At 44.2% G+C, this 21,973-nt stretch overlaps 1 protein-coding gene across 5 annotated transcripts in view; it reads right to left on the reverse strand.

Annotated features, from left to right (window-relative positions):
• scaf8 (SR-related CTD-associated factor 8) overlaps positions 1 to 21,973 on the reverse strand; it is a 44,528-nt gene that overhangs the window by 1,385 nt on the left and 21,170 nt on the right. For 2 of the 5 annotated variants that reach the window (XM_012923376.3, XM_076877738.1), the window contains exons 16-20: positions 21,649 to 21,779; positions 21,305 to 21,467; positions 21,179 to 21,226; positions 20,842 to 21,063; positions 17,603 to 20,742 (exon numbers count right to left, since the gene is read on the reverse strand). In XM_012923376.3, the coding sequence (XP_012778830.3) occupies positions 19,007 to 20,742; positions 20,842 to 21,063; positions 21,179 to 21,226; positions 21,305 to 21,467; positions 21,649 to 21,779 (2,300 nt within the window). In that variant the 3' untranslated portion in view covers positions 17,603 to 19,006. Of the gene's footprint in view, positions 1 to 17,602; positions 20,743 to 20,841; positions 21,064 to 21,178; positions 21,227 to 21,304; positions 21,468 to 21,648; positions 21,780 to 21,973 lie in introns of those variants that run through there. The other 3 variants (XM_012923377.3, XM_076877737.1, XM_004566517.3) reach the window with 3 other exon arrangements.

A 21,973-nucleotide genomic window follows, 5' to 3' on the forward strand; every position in this document is an offset into this window, starting at 1 on the left:
TTGAAGATGATGAATATACTGTTTTTTGGCTGATATCAGACGATATATAAAGCTGCATGGATTCAGCGGTGTGGGAAACGACATATTTGACAGACGTGTCCTCCACACGTTGCATCATGTGTTTGTCTGACTGCCTGTCTGCAGCACGATCGTTCGTTACCGAGCAGTGAGGGGAGCTGGATGTGTTTGCTCATCACTTGAGTTGTAGGTGAAGAAACTATCACGAGACTCCTACAGACTGATGAGCTGAATTACTCTTTTGTTTGCCTGCTTGTGAGAAAAGATTGAGACGGCCGTGTGATAAACAGGATGGGACTGTAAGATAAGTATAGAGCTAAGTGTCGGCACCTGAAGCCAGCATAACAACAAAAAGTAATAAAATGGTTCTTGTTAACCCAGTTTTTAAAAAAAGGATCTAATCCATGTTAGTTTGCAGAATGTCATCACATACAACTTCCCTAAAACTGCCTCAGGGAAAGCATAGTTTTCTTTCTGTGGTTGATTGCCTGCCTCCATCCATCTATACTTGCACTCATTACCATCTGCAAAATGAATCATTTCAAGGTAAGTGCAGCGAAGTTGTTAAAGGATATCCACAACTCCCAGAGCTTTGAAGCAGGGATTATTAAGACAGCATTATGTTATCCATCAGTCATCATTGAAATGATTACGGATTCTGCACACATACGAAATGCATGAGAGAATCACGCGGCTGTGATTGGTTATGATACGATGTAAAAAAACAACACAATACAAAGCTACAGGTTGAAAACATATAAGACATTATGTCATTTTAAAAGCCCATAAACTGCTTCAAAAGCTTACAGCTTATTATAACATGAAGATAACAAACCTCCTGACACTATTTCACAACTGATGTTATTCGTGCACATCACAACTCACATGACTAGTTATGGTAAATACCCACAACGGCATCAGATGAGCAGCAACAAAAATAAAACACTAAGAAAGGAATCAGCCAATCGGGAGTTTTAAAACTGTAGAACAGGAAGTGATTTGTTGTGGCCATGTCATAGTAAAACGTGCACAAACCCCTCGTCAGACTACTTGTTGATGTAACATACTGTATGTACAGTATATCCAGCGTGTGGTATAACGGGATGCGTGGCCCTGTCTCAGACCTGATGAGCATCTTAAAGCTGCTCCATAGTTTGACCGTCGAGGCTGCAGTGCTGCACAAGGAGAACTTTGTGAAATACAACATCTTCTTTATCCCTTTAAGCCTCTGTGTTTGATCTAAACTGACTTTTTTCCTGTTTACCACTTCCTCTCAGGTAACCATGCCCACCTGCACCAGCTCCAAAACATTCAGCTCTCGCTTGCTTTTACAGTCAGCAGCTCCGGAAGAAAACCATCAGACCTGAAACAAAAACATGTTTGTCGTCCAGGCTACGTCAAAGTTGGTGCATGGTGGCACCGTACCATGTCTAAGCTCATGGAGGGCATGACTGATGGAGGACAACCCGGCGCGCGGTTAGCGTGACATCAGGCCCTGGTCTAAAAATGCACCAAAGTACACACGGCTGTCCTTTTCTTTGTCTGAATGTGGGGCAGACTCGACACTGACAAAGTTAAGAGCATGTTAGTGGCTGAATATATATCCCACACGAGAGAGCAAAGAATATAAATGATTGAGGGACTTTGGAGAGATTACTTTATGAAAGACAGATCAAGACTGGACAAGCCTCATCTTTTATAGACTCAGTGAAAGAGAATAAGGAAACAGTCTGTAGCTCTGGGCTGGCGTGACAGTTTAAGCTGCTTTAAACCTCTTCACTCCTGCAGCCACAGTCCTGCAGGCCAGTGGAGGGGAATCCACAGCAAACGCAGGGACGTTTGATTGAGTTATCGCAAGCTTACACAGAGTCAAATGATCGAACACATTACAAGCCAACAAACATGCCTAAAAATCAAAAGCTTCATTCAGTAAAAAACAGTAAAGGCTGATTCCAATGAGCTAAATGCAATCATTCACTCTGAAGTGTAATGTGATTTGTATTGGGCTAAATTCAACTTGCTCAAACTCAATAAGAGCAAGGAGACGAGCTGAAAACAAGCAAGACGCAAACAACATCGAGCAGAAAGTCTCAGGATGGATCTTTATCGCAGCAAATCTCACCCAAAAAATTAGTCTTTTGCTAATATATGAAGTAATTAGTGTGTTTTGAGGATGTCTGCTGCAATGTCTAAAGCATGAGAACCAAACTGTTGTTGCATCATTAGGACTGTGACTGTCCCTCTGCCGTGCCCACTAAGGTAAGGTTCCCACACCCATAACCTCCTCACTCCCTGCTGACAAATACTTTCACACCCATGTGAAGGGAAGCTGGGCGCTGTTACAGTCACCTTGTTAAAAACCTGCTCATTTCACCTCTTAATTGGAAACAGATACAGTGCTCTGGGTCTTTAGCACAATATTATTAGCTACTAGTGCGATGCACTGTAACAGAGGGCACCAAAGCTAAGGGAAGGGCAGCTGGGGGGAGGGGTCTGTCTGACATGTCGTTATTAGACAAAGCAGGACCTGGAAAGCTGATACCTTCCTCCAAACCACTTGGACTGGTTTGTTTACAGGCCTTGTGGAGGGAGACATTTAGATCATCCTTTGTGATTGTAAGATTACGTTAGCATGTTTGCGTCTTTGTTTTCAGCTTATGAGCATTCAGGGATAAACTTCAGTTAGTTCAGAGGAGAAATCTGTGAAGATAAAGTTCACTAAAAGAAGAAAAGACTGCTTTGCTTTTGCCGATCCCTCCAACGAACAAGTCACACTTTGGATTCTCTACCTTAAAATGATGTGTACAGACAAGTTCGAGGCCTGGATTTATTCTGCTGCAATGGTTAGCATTTGTAGCTAACTAGTTACCTTTATCGATAACTTTTAATGGAGTAACTTTTATCCAGTGCCAGAGAAGACTTCTTTATCTAAGTGAGTTTGTGTGGTTGCAGGTTCGTTCTGCGTTTCACAAAGCAGGATTATTTATTCAGTGGTGAATGAACTCTAAGTGACAAGTCATTAGCCAATGAATGTGCGGTTTCACGGCCAAACAGGTGGTGAAGGTGGAAATGTTTATCTGGACTACAGGAAACAGGACCAATGGCTGAAGTCATGGTAGCTTCATCCATCTTTTATGCCATGTATGCTAAGGACTTCAAATACACCCAGGATAATCCTCCACTCGGACTTTTAATTGTCCAAAATGGAATCAGTTTTGTATTCACTGTGATCCAAAATGAGCAAAGTGTTTCCTGAGGATCATTTTTCCATATATTTAGGATCTGCAGCTTTTGTCTCCTGAGTTGTCATTAAAAAGTTTCATCAGGTTGACCTTCACTTTTATACACTATCATCACCATAGATTCTTAGCATTCATCCCGTCGGGATGCGTCAGCAGCACCATCAAACTGGGGACTGTAATCAAAGTATTAATCTTACACTGAAGATGGTACAGTTTGTCTGTGAGACCGGGATAATAAAGATCATTCTAGAACGTCTTACAGCATTATTCTCTTAGTCTTTCCAGGTGGAAATGTTTATTTATAGTGAGGCCAACCACTGTTCTGACTTGCAGGAGCTTCGTGAACAAAAAAGCACTCAGGACGTTTCTGTTTTGTAGCTGGAGGTCTCCCCAAGTGCTGCGGTGTGCAGACCTGGCCGTGTCCAGCTTGTAAAGCATTGTGGATGAGAATGTCAGGTCAGTTATGTGAGCCATTTGGGAGAAGAAGGAGGCGAAATTCTCAAAGGTGAGTGGTAATTATGTAATGACATCGAGCTACCTAAAGTTCATCCGTGGGCTGTTAATATTAGGGTCATAGGAGCGTCGAAGGACTGTAGAGACGAGCAGTAATAGTTTGGTAGGTGATCTTATGACATAAATCTATTTTAAATCATTTTCCAATGTCAGGCGAACCACTCATACAGATTAAATAACCGACAACTGACAGCCAGAGCTACAGTGGAGAAGGAGGGGCTGGTGTGATTTTGTCACTACATTTCTACAGCGTGTTCAGGTGCAGAGTGTTTGCGTGCAGTGCCATGCTCTACACTTTGTTTAGCAGCTGCGAACAAACCGAGAAGCCAGTCGTTAGAGTATCTGATCGATTAACTTCCTGACATTTGGCTAAATAAACCTGATAAAAATGACTAGCAGGCAGTTTTCGCCTCCAGGTGTGACTTCCAATAAAGGAGTCACATCTCTGCCTGTTGGTGTTTGCCCTAAGTGAGCACACCCAGAACTCAACACTACAATCAAGCGCTTCTTGCTGTCCCTCTGACATTTGTGGTCTCCGTAGCAGCTCTCTGTGTGTTTACCTATTAGCCTATTTACCTAATAATAGCTAATGGATGTGTGTATGTGTGCATCACTTTTCATTTGGGCTGTGAAATCAGATTAGTTTTCCTGTGTGCTGTGTTGCGTGTGCACACTCACATGTTTGATTTGAGCACAGTGTGTGTATGACGTGCACGAGAAAATCCTCCATGCTCCACAGAAACGTGTGTGCTGTTAAAAATACTAAAGCACATCTAAGTGGATAATGAAGCGGATATCTGCAGGAGGGAAACGCTCCAGGTCTTAGGGAATACGCAGGACACCCCAGACAGGTTTAGTGCTGTTGAATCACGAGGTCATGGGAACCATTTGGTTTAATTCTTGTTTTCAGTCATATTTAGTTATTTAAATCATTTTTAGGTGCGTTTATGAGAGCATTATCATCTTAGCGAAGTTGCCCACATGCAACACTAAGGTTGGGATTATACTTGCATGTGAACAGACTTCTTTGTGGCCCCATAACTCAACGAGGCCTTGAAAGACAAAAGCTACTGCTTTGTCAACTATTAAGTTCAAGTGTAATTAGGTTCATATACTCGGACCGGTGTGAAACGTGGGAGAGAAGAAGCAAGACAGATTTATGTGGGCTCAACTTCTCCCAAGGTTCTTTGCACGTTGGTCCAGCAGCGTCATTAGAAATCTATTAAAACCAGCTTCTCTTTGCTAGAGTTTGGTTTGCTTTTGTTCTCCAATAATCAAAAATAAGATCATTATGAAGCACGTGGATCTATGGCAGTGCAGCTGGTAAACTACTACTTAACAAGTTAGCTTGTTGCAAGTACTCATTAGTGACAGGGTCATTTCAGCAATCGGGTTTTGGGAGAGTTGAGTCGATTTGTGACGGTGTACTCCGATCCTGCCTTCAAACACGTGTAATGAAAGTATCGAGGCGTGGCTATATATAAACTGTGCTTACATCAGCTATACTGTATCAGCTGGGCAGAAAATTTATGAATCCATATCTGATAAAGTATAAACCACGACACAGCTCACCCACACATGAAACACTAACTGGTTCAGAGGTCACTTTGCTGATGTTTCTGACTATGTTAATTATGATGATGGAAACTAAAGTCCTCCCATAAGTAATGTTTCTGTTATTTTGGCCAGCCTTACTTGCTCAATATGACTTCATAAGGATAGGAAACCTTTACACGGTACATGTGATACCCAGTTCCCCTCTTTTCTCTGTGCAGTTAAGGTTTTGCCACCCCCCAAACCAACAGCCAGACCTCACTGACACTTATTCTTCCTAACAGAGAAACTCTTTGAGACGAGTGCAAGTTTCACGTTTCTCATTTTCTCCCACACAACAACACAGAATGTGTGTGTGTGTGTGTGTGTGGGTTGGCAGTAGTGTACGCTGTCTGTTTACTCATTAGAAACAAATCCCTCTGTTACCCTGTCAAACATGGTGACCCTCCTCTGCCGACTCCCACTGACGCGTTTGTTCCTGTTCTCGTCTTCGTTTCCACGTTCAGTTTTCTGCTGAGTTTAAATTCGTTTCATGAGTTATGTTTGTGACTCAAGCTGCATAAAAGCCTCATCGGATGTTGTGCCGGACTGCATTATGCTGCACAGACACTTCCTGTTTTGTCTATTGTCTGATTTTTATTTTGTTTTTTTACATGTGCTGTGCTGAAACATTGGAAATGGAATAGAAACCCCCTTTAGATTAAAGAATCAGACATTTTAACATAGAAAAGGTTTTATTGTTTCGACTCAAAAGCCTGTAAACTCCCACAGACGAAACAAAATCTAAAAATCTGATGCACATCTTCACATGTATTCACGTAGTCAGGGTATAGCATAGTAACTAAATGCAAATTAGTCAGAAAAAGCAAAGCAAATGGAAACATTTTTACTTTATATTGACTATGTAAGGTTTTTGTAATGCCACGGTCGTCTTTAAAACGCTCAAGCAATCAAGAGAGCGATCAAGCAGGGATTCATGTGCCTTCTTTGCTTTAAGTGTTGCCTTCCTCTGTTTGGTGGAGGTTAGAGCTATAGCCTGAAAGGTAGCTTTCATATATTTCACTTTTTCTTAATACTTAATATTCATTAAACCCCTTCAGTCAAGATAACACAGTAAACTACAATGTTTTGAAAGCAAATACAGCAGTTATTATAAAATTAAAGGACAGCCTTTGAGTATTAATTGTGATATTACTTTTTTATAGCATTGATATTTCTACACATCTAATCAGCCAATCACGTAGCAGAAACTCATTGACTTTAGGCATGTAGACATGGTTACATCAGCCTGCTGAAGTTCAGACTGAATGAATGCACGTGGCGCAGACGGGCGGTCTGAGTATTTTACAAACTGCTGATCTACTGGGATTTTCCTAAACAACCATCTCTGTTTACAGAGGACAGTCTGAAAAAGACAAACATGAGGTCATGTGGTACGAGGTCTTCAAGATAGGATGAGGCTTGATTGTTATTATTACAGAGCTTGGCCTTGTGAGGAGAAGGATTTTAAATGTGAACCTGAATTTAACAGTGAGCCAATAAAGAGACATTAATATGGGAGAAAAGTGATAAATGCACAAAGTAGTTTTTCAGCATCATTCTGAGAGGCGGTCAAAAAACGACTCCAAGGCCCGCCGCAGAGTTTTTGGAGGGAAAGGTAATGTCATCTGGTTGGATTGTGTATTTCTGAGGGTTTTAGAGCCGAGAACAACAACCTCAGTTTGATCTGAATTTAGAAGCAGGAAATCTCTTTATTGTATCATCTGGCTTCGTGGATAAATAAAGATGGATATCATCTGCATAATAATGAAAATGTATGCAGTGTTCTCTAGTAATACTAGCTAAGGGAAGCATGTATGTAAGTTTGCCATGTCCATCCCTTCATATGTATGGTCATAAAAGGACACACACCAGGTATCCAGCAAGATAACGTCACAAAACTCAAATAATCTCAAACTGGTTTCTTGAAAATGACACTGAGTCCTCAAACGGCCTCCACAGTAACCAGATCTCAATCCAGCGGAGCCCCTTTGGATGTGGTGGAACGGGAGATTCACATCTTGGACGTAACCAACAAATTCTCAGGAATCGTTTGTGTTCATTAGGGACACCTAGAAAGGTGTCCCTAATGAAGTGGCCAGAGTGTGTATATATCAGTTTTTGTTGTTGTTTCTACAAATATTTGGTTAATGCCAGCATTTTCTTTCTAAAAGCCAGCCTTCTACCTGTTCTGTTTTTCCAGTTCAGATCTACTAAGAATATGAAATCATTTTAAAATCTGTGTTTATATTTAAACCGGTCCAAAAACCAGCCAACTGCTATTTTTTCCACTAAAAGCCTGACTTTGTTTGAGATCAGTTTCCTTAGTTTGCTCTTCAGCCTCACTCACACAATGCACAGCTTTACAAACTATATTTTAAGCGAGTTTTATGATCTGGGTAGCATCTCCCACTGAGAGGCTCCGTTACCAAGAAATCTGACCAGACTGTGACACGCTTCACTGGGGAGAATGGAGAGTGGAGCACAAAGATGGAGCTGCAGAGAAGTAAAATGAGACACGACTGGCCAAAGGAGTAAAAAAAAGGATAAGGGGAGGCAGCAGAGCACAATAATAATGAAGGTATGGAGGGAGACGCTCAACCACACAGAATGAGACGGCAGGCTGTGAGCAGTGCAGCATCAGTGCGCTTCTGCTCATCACTCATTTATCATTTCATTTGCAGAGGCTGTGGTGCAAAGTATGTCGTTTTTATGAGTATCACCTAAGAGGAGGGCACATCTCCGAGTCTCCGAGTTGAAGAGTGAATGATGAAAATGGTTAAAATGCAGAGATGCAAATAAACTCAAAGGATTTTCAGCCACACAGCTTTTATTGAATAAAAATGGCAGCTTGGTTTCTGCCTGCGCAGCCGCCTGCTTAGAAATGACTACATGTCTATTTGAGAGAGAAAGGAAGAAATAAACTGGGAGTGCGCTTCCTCTAAAGCTTCTATAGGTAACAGACCACTCAACCCTGCACACACACACTGGTGTGTCTCTGCAGGAGTCGGCCATCACAGATGTTCTCAGTCCATCCCTCCACCCATGGGAGAGGCTGGCGCTCCAGAGAGACACAAAATCTGTTCTTTAACTCTTTAACAGGCCAGTGGATCGATAGCTGCACACACGAGAACTTCTAACCATCAAAAACGCTTGAAAACAAGCAACAACAAAGGGAGGGGTTCATGAATATTTAAGCCACCTTTGCAGGTAGCTGTGTGTTTATTATTCTGTGTGCAAGTTCTTGAGAGAAAGTGCCAGAAATCGTGAGCTTTAGCTTGTCTGCAGCATGTGTGTGACAGCCTGGAGACCCCTGATGCCTGCTGGTCATTAATAAACATGATGATGAATGTTTAATCCCCATCAGCGGGGCGGCATAGGAACCGTCATGGGCGATATCGACAGAGCCGCACACACGCCCACAGACTCGGCAGATTGGACAAACGGCAGGAGGGAAGTTTGAGGCGCTGAACACGGGGTTAACCACTCAGGACTCAGGATCTACTTTTCTGTGTTTGGAGAATTTCCTCTTCAGTATTTTTTTATGCATATTAACAAAAAACAAAGGAATGATTGACGGCAAACTCTGATTTCCATGTTTTTCCTCTGTAGTTGCTGCTTATCCATCTAAAAGGTTTCAGAGACATGTGGCGTAAACATGTCTGACTCCTCTTCAATATAATGGAACTAAGTGGCACTATGCCTATGAAAAAATATATCGGAATAAAGAAAGTAACAACATCTGTTTCCAGAAATCTTGTTGTGAGCAGTTTCTTCTCCTTATGAAACTACACCTGCCAACTGCACCACCGTGCCAAAGGGAGCATGCATTTATCTGCGATGAGATGCTTGTGGTGGGACAGCGAGACAGAACGTCAGCACTGATGGTGACCGCCCTCATGTTAGCTGGCCACACCCCAACCTTTGGAGGGGAGTGAGTTGCATAGAAACAGATGACCACATGAGTTGTAGAGAGAGACATAACCAGATAGTGTTTAAAATGCATTTTTTGCACTTTGAGCAACACAGTAGCTCCAAACCTGGGTAATTCTCACCAGACCAATGTAGATGGATGAATAGCACCACACCCTGAGGAAACACGCGCACATTTTGATCTTGGGTTTAACTGAGAAGTATGAACAATCCATAAAAAATAAAACATTTTTTAAAAAACCCCCACAAAAAAACCATTTGCTTCTAAGGAGCTAAACTGAGAAGAATTCTCTTGGTAACGCAAAGTGTCCCATATCTGAACTTTTTTAGTTTTTCAAAAGACGTGCAAAGGTTTAACGCATCAGGAGATTCTAGCTTCTAATATGATCCCATAAACAACAACAACACGTGACATCTTACACCCGGGGTCTCAAACTCAAATGAGCCTGGGGCCCCTTCTGGCACCGTCATCTCACTGGAGGGCCACTTTAGTGTTCAAGTAGTACAAGAAAACAAACAAGAAAACACCCACTAATATTTCCTAAAATGTAGTGTTTTCTTTGTTCTATTTAATTTCAAATAATGTTTAACAAGAAAAAACTGCAAACATGAACGCAATTTTTTCTCACTCTTGACTACCTGAAGTCTTTCATTGAACTACCAAATAAACAGCTCTTTCTGGCCAGACACGTGGCAGCACTTTTGCTATAATTTTGTTTGTATTTAACAAATATGCAGGCGTAAGTATGGAAGCCCGTTTCCGCCACTAAAAAAAAGGATCCATAACTCAAAATTTCGAGTTATTTTCTCAAAATTTCGACATATTAACTCGAAATTTCGATTTATTAACTCAAAATTTTGAGAAAAGTAACTCGAATTTTCGAGTTAGCGCTGCCAATCAGTAATCTACGTGAATGACGTCATTTCCTCGTTACCCGGAAGCTGAAGCCCTCAGCTACAAATGCTACAGCTAAGCTACCAGTATTACATCCAGTCGTGAATGCACAGATTGCTTTGTGTTTTCAGCCTGGCTTCACAAATGATGAAATCCTTGCGTTATTAGCTGAATCACATGGTGTTACTATCAGCAAACGTACTCGCGAAAGCGCCAATTTGTTGGGATCCGTTTTTGAGTGCGCGTTCCTCTGCGCCATATGCTTCCGAGTAACAAGAAAGCGACCTCATTCACGTATATTTTTGATTGGCAGAGCTAACTCGAAATTTTGAGTTATATTTCTCGAAATTTCGAGTTATGGATACTAGCTTTTTTGTTTTTATTTAGTGGCGGAAACGGGCTTCCATACATAAGCGTACACATTAGTTTTTGAGTCAAGTGAAAATTGTTTTCTTTCCAAATAAATCTCTCACTGAACTAACACAGCCTTCAACATGTTTGCACTCTGTTACCTCGGACAGGTCCGCGGCTCCGCGGTAAGGAGACCTCCGGCTAATACTTCGGGTTCCATGACGGGCTCGTAGCCGGGAACTCACTTTACTGTCTGGGTCAACTTTGCTAGCGAGAGGCAGAAAGAAGCGTTGAAAGGCTGCTCCAGCAGAACTTTATTGTTTTGGAGAAAAACACGAACACAGTGTACAGTCGAGTCTTAATAGCTTACTTCCAACTGGGCTGTCAGGCTCTCTGTTTGGCTGCAGTGGTTATTATTATATTTACATGCTTCCAGCTCCCGTTTCTGCTCGGTAGCAACTCCTCGCGCTCACACACGGAGGGGCGCACGTTCTCCCTGCAGCGAGGACTACACCGCCCATGGGGCTACAGTCTTAAAGGGCCATGTCTGTAACACGCTGGTCATATTGCCTTCTAATTAAATCATTTTTCGAATAATAATTTTTAAAACTATTTCTTCATATCAACATCCGGGCTGCAAGTAGAGGTGACGTGGGCCGCGTGTCATTATTCAGGAAGAAAACGAGTGAAAAGTCCACCCTGTGATTCTGTAGCCTGCAGAATCTCTCTCAGCTGCAATAACTTGAAGTCATGGTTCTCACTCCACGAGCCGGTGTCCACCAGGCTTTAGCTGTCAGACGGATTTCTTCACATTTGACTCTGGAGTACTTTGGTATCCAGAGGAGTTTGTGGTCAACCCAACAAACTGCTGGGTGCCCAGATCATCAGCCCTCCACCACCGTGCTGACAGCCGGTCTGAGGTGTTTGTGCTGATGTGCTGAGTTTGGTTTTGTGCTTCATGGACGAGCGTCTCCACTTCGCTCTCGTCTGTCCAAAGGACATTGCTCCAGAGGTCTTTTGGTTTCTTAAGATGTAATTTTGCAAACCTAAGCCATGCTGCCGTGTTCTTTATTGAGCCCTTATAAACAAGCCAAACATGTTCAGTCCTTTCTTAATCATATTATTAACTTGAACCTTTAACATGCTATCTGAGGCCTGTAAAGTCTGAAATGGAGCTCTTGGGATGCATTTCCCCAGCTTTTTTAATGTTTACACTACTTGTGAATAATCTTTCTCACTGTGGAATGATGAACTTTAAATTGTTTTGGAAATGGTTTCACATGCCTTGAGAATTGATGGGAAGGTCCTCTAAGATCATTGCTGATGTCTGGTGTGCTTTATGATGTCGTCAAGGACAAAACCTTAGAATTAAAAAGATGATGTACTTTCTTCTCTTTTTTCTGTCGTACGTGAACAGGAACAAAGAAAATGAACATCTAATTAAACCGAAAGAACTGATCACAAATGCTTGTATCGATTTCACGAAAATGTTATTTGCTGTATTTATTATTGTGAAATCAGACTGCAGCATATTCCATGATACCTTGTTTTTTAATTCAGATATTTGCTGCTGAGGTGGTAGGGATTTCTACATGAATGGTCTATTGCTAGAATACTTCACACACCTGGAAAAATGTTCAAAAGTACAACAAGTCGGCTTTCTTTGATAAAAACAAGAATAAATACAAGAATTTGATATTTTAAAGAATATAAATAATAAGGTACAACTGCAGCAGGCCTTTGACTTTGACATTATAAAGTAATAGATTTATGACTGTGTGGTATTCTGTGGGGGATTTGGAAAGAAGACAAAGAAGGTGCTATTCCTGATCCCAGAGCTGTTTCAGGAGCTTTGACTTTATGTTGAATTTGAAATATACTGATCCTAGCGCTACTTTCAGCCTTCAAACTCTCCATCAGGTCTACACGTTCTAACATCTACGAGTGCTGCAGTCTGTCCATGAAACACATTACCAGGTTTGATCACATGCCACGCACCACCACCATCACCCCTCGCTCCGGCCTCATTCTGGTGAGTCTGGAATTTCCTCTTTTTTTATACTTGACACCGTCTGCTCCGTCTCTTGTGCACACTTGTGAGTGACGCCTCCGACTCTCAGGAGGGAATCTGCTTCTCACCAAACAAACAGGCAGACAATGAGGAGGCCTTCAGGGCTAATTACCAGCTAGCTGCTGCTTGGAAACGGCAAGGAGGGGTGGTTAAAAAGAGTGGGGGTTAAAAGGGCCCGGGGTGGGGAACAAACAGCGACTTTATTCATGTGTGGGCAGGTAGACGCACACTCACTATCCTCCTTAATGGAAACAATGAAGCTTGTTTTGGCGGTTTAAGAAGCAGGTGTCACATCTGCAGGAAGAAGCTGAGTCAGCCTTTAATAAGCAGCTTTTATAAGGTCGTCTTTCTCAAATGATGACAGACCCGTGAATGGAGGCAACACCCGGCGCATGAGAGTAAAACAAATACAGAAGGCCTGCAGTGTGTTAAGGCTGCACGAATGTGTGTGTCACACACCTCGTGTCGCTGCAGACGAGTGCAGAAAAACGAGAGGCGGCTTCATAATGAGAAAACCGATCTGGGATTTGGTTAAAGAGTGCGTACGACATTTTAACGGGCTCACCCTCGTGTGTGCACCACTAATGTCAGAGTGATGGGGGCTGCATCCAGTACCTGCCTGTCTTTCCTGATACACATCTCCCAGTTTCCCCCATTCTCAGGCACAATGTGCTGCGCTGTCAAACAGCCCGCTCCCTGCTTGCTCAGCATCTTCCGCCTCATCCCTATTGCATACTCCCCAAGCACACATATATGCATATTCGTTGTCTGTGTTAGCAGATTTAATAAGCTCCCCATCACCCAGCACAACACTGTGCCTGCTGTGAGCCATGGTTGGACAAAAAACAAAACAGAGAGGGGGAATCAGGTGTTTGTGGATTGTAATTGCCTCCATGACAACTCTCATTTTCCTATAGTCCTCCTTCTGTTCCCAACAGTGGCGCCCTTTAACATCCCCTGCCCCGATGACCCCACGTTCACCCTTCGAGAAATGCAGAGACAGCTGAAGACGAGAAGTAGAAGCACCAGCAGAGCTCGTGTAATCGCTTCAAGGCAGCCACTTTTAGCAGATACATGATCTGTTTACATGCACCTATGTTTACTGATATTTGTGTGTTTTGAAGTGAGGGTACGGGCAGGAAAGATAGGACCGCTGACAGCGTGCACGGAGGTAAGAGCTGCTCGCATCCTAAACGGCGAGGCCCGTGTCTCTGCCCCGGTGTGTTTGCACCAAGTCGTCACACTGACAGCTCCAGCACGCACACACACAGACACATACAAAGGATGTGAGTATAGAAAGGTCTTCAGTGACGAGCGTTTAACCCCCCCCCATCACACACACCTCTTCAGTATGCAAATACACACTGACTTGGCGCAAACAGGCGCTCTCTCCTCCTCTCAGCAGTCTTGGGGGGAAAAAACAGACTGCTTGCCATCAAATTTCTGTTCATCTCGAGAGAATGACACAAAAAAGTCTCATCAAAAAATGAGACAAAATGTTCCGTGAGAGGGAATCATCAGCCTTATCTAAATGTGACACATCTGAATTTACTGAATATCTTTTATTTCCAGGCTGTCTCAGTCCAGGTGAGGCTGATGGGTACAATTGCACAGACGTTTCTATCACGACGCGAGCTGTCAGCATCAAATGTGTCCGAGTAAACAGCACGAACACATAACCGTTCATCCAATTTGCAAAGTACTGACGTGCAGTCACCCGAGGCCGTGTTTTGTCTCTCTCATGATGAATTCCATCACAGCCTCGGCGTCGTACTTTCAACTTTTCCTTCTTTAAAAGCTATAAAACACAAACCCCCACCTCCCCTGTGGCTCTGCACATTAAAATTCATGCTTAAAAGAACAGAAAGCTAAAACCCGAAGAGCTTTGCTTATACCTGTATGCTGCAAGTACAGGCACTGCTGATGTGGCCTTGAGCGAATCTCCTCACCAACATCCAGCTCCGGTGCTGCTCTAACTGCACGCACACTTCCTGTGGCACAGTGGGACAGCTGTATGACCTTGCTCTTTTGCAGCGAGCCCAAGTTCCTGGGTGAGGAGAACTTTGGACGCCTCCCAGTCTAGGAGTGTCTGCTGGCCCTGATAACGGGAAGCCGGGCGGGCAGTGGCTTCTTGAAAGCAGAGGAAAAGTTATGCGCACTCCCACAGAGCTGAGTAATTACTGTGGCTGCAGACTGTGAGCTGAGATAGGGGATTCCTCTCCTGCATAACTAGGTGGATGGGAGATAGATGGCTCTGTCTCTTGCTCTGACTCCATCTCTGGTGCTCATGAATTTGTGCGAGTGGTCACACCAGCAGAGACGCTCTGGCTCTCTGCATCTGGCACAGGCTGCACAGTGACTGAATATGATATCTGGGTATCTGGCCATGGCAGATAAAGGCTCATTTTAGTCTGGAGGCTTTAGGAGGCCTAATCAATAGCTTTAATCAATTAAGAATGCAGCAACTGGGAAGCTGCAGAAATCAGCCAAGTCTCACACTAAAAAGACCTCATTCCATTTATCACAACACGTCTGTATTGATCCCAAAAAGGTATGGAATGAGTTCATTTCAAGGACCTGGCACAATGAAGGTCCCGTATGGATCAGTGGTTTCCTTCGCCCGTATCCTTACATCAAGGTTACTGTTGTTTCAAAGGAGGGGGATTTATGTAGAGATATTTTGCCACGGTGCTGTTGAGATGGTGAAGAACAGAAGGTAAGAGAGGTGAGCACTGCAGATTTTGAGCCGTCACACTCAAAGAATCCGGTCTGCACTGAGCACAGTAAGGCCGGCGCACTGACAAGTGCTGCAGCACCACACTGACCCCAAATGGCCAGACGGAGTAATGGCACTGCTATAATACTAAGGCAGCAGGAGCACCATAGCGGTTGTGAAAATGGACCTCCAGTGTATCGCGTAATTGCTGAGAAATCCTCTTTATAGAACAAATTAGGGCTTGAAGTTTAGCCATTATTAGGGTAGGAAATGTTTATGATTCTCCCACAACACAGTAAAAAGCCTTTTACAAGCCAAAAGCTAGCACTGTGTCTAATTAACTTCCTCACAGCAGGGAACTTCTGTGTATCTGACCTGCAGTCAAAACTACACATTAGCGCTTCTGCCAGGGTACAAACTGGAAATGTACCATTATTCCATGCCATTACAGTTTAGTATTTAAACTTTTCCATCTGCTGCCCTCAGGGAGAAGGTACAGGTCTATACAGGCCAGAACATCCAGACTGGCCAACAGCCTGTATCCACAGGCTGTGAGGCTCCTGAACTCTCTGCCCCCCTCTCACGGACAATAACCATATCCAACTTCTTAATAGCAATGAACTGGTCTGCATTGGTGCATCATATCTTTATTCTCTTCCCCCTCCTGCCCCCCCCCCCCCCTCTTTCTTAAATAGATAACTATCATATCTGATATCATATCTCACAGTACAATAATATTGAATGGGTTGCATTGTTGTATTTTGTCATGTTTCTCAGGTCTTTGTCTGAATTTCTACGAACATTATTGCTAAGGATTGTCTTATTGCATTGGAGTCACACTGGGTTAAATATGTACACTTGGGTTTTAAGGGGTATTTATTATTTTCTTCTTTTTTTTGGGTTGTATGGAAGCCCCAAACGCAATTTCATTGTTCTTGACAATGACAATAAATAAATAAATACTAAATACAGTTTTGGTGCCCATGCTGGGCTAAAAGGTAAAGGTCAGGCAAAGAATTTATATGCAGTATGAAGTGCGCATGGGTTGGCACAGTAAACGGCATTAGACTCAGATCGGAGGCAGGTGGGACAGCGTGCAGAGAAAGGAAACCTCACATAGGCTAGTATCCTAAATCATACCCGGGACCTATTTGAAAGCTGCAGTTCCTAAATAAATCACACTACAGTTGTGGCATGCCCTTTACCCAGCCATAGACATGTAACTGAAGCTGCTTGACCTCCGTCCAGCGAATATTTATTTTTATTGTTGTGAATGGAAGACCTAGCCAACTGTTGTGCACATGTGTGTCTGTTTGAGTACAGATAGCCATTGATTGAAAGTTCCAGGCTGTCTAATCTTTCTTTCGGGAGGTCAGCAGGAAGATGGACCTGGCTGACTGCCCAGGCTTTGGGAGGCAGGTGGGAGCTAGAACTTTATGGACTGAGTCATAGACACACAACTGGATATTCTTACCAGAACTCGGGTCTCTACATGCAATCTATTTTTGTTGACTATTGTTTGGACTAAGAGACTAAGCTTAAGTGGAGGTAGAGACATTAAGCAGCACACTGCACTGCTCTTGTCCACCATTTCTCTATAACAATAAAAAGTGCTGAGATGGTGCCAGGAGACACGCTGATGGAGGCGATTGTTTTAATGAATCCTCCAGCTCGTGTTTTTTCGGACCCTAGTGAGGCCATAAATGAGCGCAGAGGAGCTGGGTGCTAGTGCGTGCTGAGTAAGCACATCGACCAGATGTAGCAGCCAGCTCTCCGGCAGGGTGGGGGTATTTTAGCCGGCCTTCTTTATTAGTTTCCTTTTGTTGTGTGGATTTTTTTAAATTATAAAAAATATAAAGGGCAGCAGGTCTCGTGTGGCGTCTGCTTGGATGTCTGTGTTGCAGTGTGGAATTCGCCTTTGTCCAGTCTGTCGGGTCTCAAAATGCTATTTTGGTATTTTGGTTCTCTAAACTGATTTTTGTGATAAAAACAGCTGTGAAGAACTCAATTTATATGATTTACTCAGTTTAAACGACTAACACGCATGAAACTATTTGTCTTAGCTTCATGCACGTGTTGGATCCATCACGGGTTGTGGTCACGTGACCAAACCCAGGTGAGTTCCTACTGTTTGATGAAGAGCGGGTGGGTGGTGCTTGAAATGTTACAGACTATTGAGATGCAATCCAATCCCGTGAATTGGACTATTAATCCCAAAATAATGATTCTGGTCAGCCTGAATGGGAATTCATGACAGTAAGGAGTGAAAGTCTGATGCACCTTGAACTTTTATTCAACATCACAACTCCTGTAGTAGACATTTGGTCTGAGAGAACAGCAGACTATGGATATCTAGAGGTACGTCTCAACAGAAAACCACTACAGGTATGAAATGAACAAGAGAAGACAGAAGGTTAAAACATGGCTACAGGCCTGCATGCACAGAACGATGGAGGATATATTGTTCTCTAGGTAGGCGCTGCACAAACGGCGCAGCCACCGTTCAAACTGTAGGTCAGTCAATTCTGTGCAGGGAGCGTTCTTTTCAGTGAGCTGTCTAAAGCAGAGTTGCACGCACAGTCTGATGTACATCGCACAGTAGTGTTGGATAGCATCGTGAACGACAAATCCAGTCAAAAAGGCACAATCCCATCCTCAACAGTCACCCAGCAAAAAGCTTAGGGAAACATACAGGCTGAAGTCCTCAGACTAAAAAAAACTACAAGTCCCACGGTTGCATCCAACAAAGTGCTCTGTGGATGGATGGTATAGCAGCAACTTGAGTTACAAGAACATCAAATCGACCGAAGTGACAGCACACAGTGTGTGTGTGTGTGTGCGCACACGAGTCTGTAAAGCATTTTCCACTGGTCCTGGGTCAGAAAACAGTCCTAAAGCAAGTGTTTTAAACAGACAAAGCATGTTTATTTCAAACTAAAACAATATGCAGCCGACATCAGAACATCCCTCTGCTCCTTTTTCTTTTTCTTCCCCCGGGCATGTAATGTTCTGTTTGTGTTCACTGGATAATTAGAAACAAATTACAGACATTTATTTTGGGGATACAACATTTTCATGTTTTCTATTTAAAATGCTCATTTTTTTTTCCAATTATAAGCAGCTGTTCTGGTTTTAATGTATGGAGGCCATTTGTTCTGCTCAGGAGAAAAAAAAAAAGAAGAAGAAAAAAAAGCATTGCAAGACACCACAAAAGCATTCATTGAAAACTTTGCAGTAGCATTTTAAAAGAAGAGGAGACAGAAATTGGGCCAACAGCTGCCATTTTCAAGTATATCAATCCGTTGTCGAACAGCCAGGATTTCTTACTCTCTTCCATAGGAAGGTCAAAGCTAAATTTCCCCATATACAATTGAAACATTTTGGCAGGCAATTTGATAAAATTCACCAAGCTCATAATTAAAATGGGTGGTGTGGCATTACAACTTAAAAAAAAGGAAAAAAGGAAATAAAATACAAACAAAAGTCTCTAACCATAAATCAGCTAATGAGCCTTCTATTTAAGTACACTGGTTTCTGTGAGGATAAAATCATTTGTTATCAGACAGTGTGAGTCAGTATTCGTCATGTCCCGTGTGGTGGTGGTAGTTTGCTGACATGAGTACAGAGAAGAAGAGACAACTTTACAAAATGATCTTTTACCTACTGAGTGATGATTATGTCCCCTCAGTGTCTGTGACAGTGTCTACCACTGGCAGACTTGCAGCATCCTCCACGGGCTCACTCTGATCATTGTCCAGCTCAGGTCCACTGACCCCCGGCGGTTGGGGAGAGGAGGGTCTCTCTTGTGACTCCTCCTCATCCTTCTGTCCACTTTTCTGCTCCTCCGCAGAGTGAGTCGTATCTTCGGGGGGGCTGGCAGCTTGTGTGAAGGCCATGGATGAGTCCTGGGACGATGCCTCAGCAGGTGGTGAGGCATGGCTAGGGGTTTCACTGTCAGAAGAAGCAGTGGTCTGAGAGGCGGACTGGGCTATAGGCTGGGATGGTGAATCTGTGCGTGGAGAAGTCTCTGGTTGTGGCGACGACTCTGACTTTGGAGGCGCCTCAGTCAATGTGCTCTGACCTTCGCCGTCAGATGACGGGTCGTGCGAAAGCGTCGAGGGTGTCGGCTGTGCCTGGGGGGCCTCGGATGGAGTTGGGATTTCTGACTCAGGCTCGGGCACGGCTGCTTGGTTCTGTGATGGAGGAGGAGACCTGATCTGAAGTTGAGGCGCTGCCTGATTAAGACCCAGCAGAGGGAGCTTGCCCTGAGCTTGAGGCAAAAGCGGGGGCTGGAATCGTGGCTGAATCTGAGGGTTCAGTTTAAGCGGAGCAAGCACTTTGCCTTGGTTCAGTGTCAGGTTAGGATTGAGAGGTGGAGTTGGTAGAAGAGGTGTGGGCAGAGGGAGAAGGGGTGCTGAGCCTCCACGTTCGCGGTCTCTCTCTTTGTCGTGGTCTCGCTCGCGTTCGTGTTCTCTGGTGCGGTCGCGGCCCCTGTCTCTCTCACGCTCCCTCTCGCGGCTGCGGCGGTTACCATTCATCTCCCTCCTGAAGTCAAAATCTCTTTCATCTCTATCTCTTTGCCTGTCCCATGGGCGTCTTCTTTCATCTAGGTCTTGATGGAGCTCGCTCTCAAAAGGAGCTGCGGCATTACCACTACGGTTCCAAGCCTGTGGCCCCCCAACAGCTCCAGCATTTACAGAAACACCGGCTGCTGTCCCGGGACGGTTATCAAAGCGGCTGGGGAAGTTCTGCCCAGGTGTGGGACCAGCCTCCGGGAAGCCCTTTGGACCACCTGGGGCCTGGGGGCCTCCTCGCATGCCATCACGTTCATCAAAGTCCCCTCTGGCTTGGTTCCAGCGGTTATCGGGTGTAAACCCTGCAAGGGCCTGCAGACGGCCTACGAGGCTTGATCTGGCTGGCTGAGTACCTGGGGTCTGGAGCAAAGGTGGTCTCACGCCTGCTCCTGATCCTGCAAGGGGCTCCCTATGCTCTGGGGGAGGGGTCCGCAGCAGACCCGTGCTCTGCTTTTCCATCGGAGGAAAGCGGTAGTCCTGGTCTTTGCCCTCGTCAGCTCCAGAGGACGACTCATCTTCTGTTTTGGATACATTTTCACTGGTTATGTTGGGGGGCCGGTGGAAGGGGTCCAGTTGAGGGAAGGGAGCCCTGGGGCGGGATTGAGCTTGGATTGGACTGTCTAGGAGGCCAGGGGTTTGCTGGGCATGGGCCTGCTGCATGAGCAGCGGGAAGCGAGCAGCGGCTCCGGGTTGGAGCAGGTTGGGGCGCACATCCAAAGGCAGCAGGCCGGGCATCCTCTGCCCACTCAGTCCAGACTGATGCAGGGGGTGGGTGAGGGAAGCTGTAGGGTGCATGCCCAGCAGACCCATTCCACTGCGGACAGCATTCTGCATGCCTGGAGATGAACACAAGTGCAGACAGAATTGTTAAAAAAAGGAGACATAAAAATGAATACTAGAAATAAAACTATTCAAACACATTAACGATGTGTCACCTTGCAGCGTGAGCTCTGCAGTAGCATCCATGCCCTCTGCAGACTGTGTTTTCTCATTAGCGGCCTGCTGAGTTTGCACTCCCACTGGGTTGAATACGCCAGCTCCTGGGATAGCCGAGGGCATGAAGCTACCTGGGATGGTGCTTGTTGGAGGAATCATAGCACCGAATGGTGAATCCTTGACAGCATCTTGGCTGGAGCCCACTGAAGGCTGAACCAGAGCTACAGGTAAAAAAAACAAAACAAAAACATATTTAAACCTGACAGTCTAATAGGGAGCTCCACTTTCAAACTCACATCCATGTACTGGTCATAGGTGAAGCATATAGATACTCACAGGCAGATGCTGAGGCCATTCCTGCTGTCTGAGCAGCCTGCATGAAACCTGGACAAGAAAGAATCATTTGTGTAAGCTGGTCAATTTTTCTTGGCCTCATCTTTTTACAACACGTGCATCATTTACCTGGCGGAGGTTGTGAGGCATTGAAGCTTGCCCTTATGAAGGGTGGCGGCGGCCCATAACCTGGCGGAGGTATGCCCATGGTGACAGGGAAGGCAGGAGGCACCAAACCGACCGCACTGGGAACTGCCTGTGCAACCGGAAGCTGAATACGAGGGATATAAGACTGTGTAAACAAAACGCTGTTAAAAGAAAAATAGTGTAACCTCCCAAGTTTTATGATACACAAATCCCTTAACACATTTCAGCAACTCAAAGTTTCTTAATGGTTTACAACAGTGTAGCTAAACTAATCAGAATCAAATCATGGAGGTGTACTCCTTTTACAGTTTACAGGCAGACTGTACCTGCACTGGCATCATGGTAACCTGCTGGTTGAAGGTCTCGGTTTGGGTGTTAGATGCTGCTGTAGTCTCAGTGCTTACTGGCTGACTTGCAGCTTCCTTGGCTTGTTCAGTATTCTTGGCAGCTTCCCACTCTGCAGACACAGACCAAAAAAAAAACCAAAAAACAAATACTGTTCAATTATTTGTTTGGATTAAGGAGTTCAGTTCTTTCTTTCCAACTCAATCTTATTCCTCGCCGAGTTTTCCAGTGGATAATAAATAAAGGGAATGGAGCAGAGAGTAAATTCACTTAGATGATGAAATGCCAAGATTTGTCTGCCTGGAT

This window comes from Maylandia zebra, linkage group LG19 (genome assembly GCF_041146795.1).
Source record: "Maylandia zebra isolate NMK-2024a linkage group LG19, Mzebra_GT3a, whole genome shotgun sequence".
Taxonomy (NCBI): domain Eukaryota; kingdom Metazoa; phylum Chordata; class Actinopteri; order Cichliformes; family Cichlidae; genus Maylandia; species Maylandia zebra.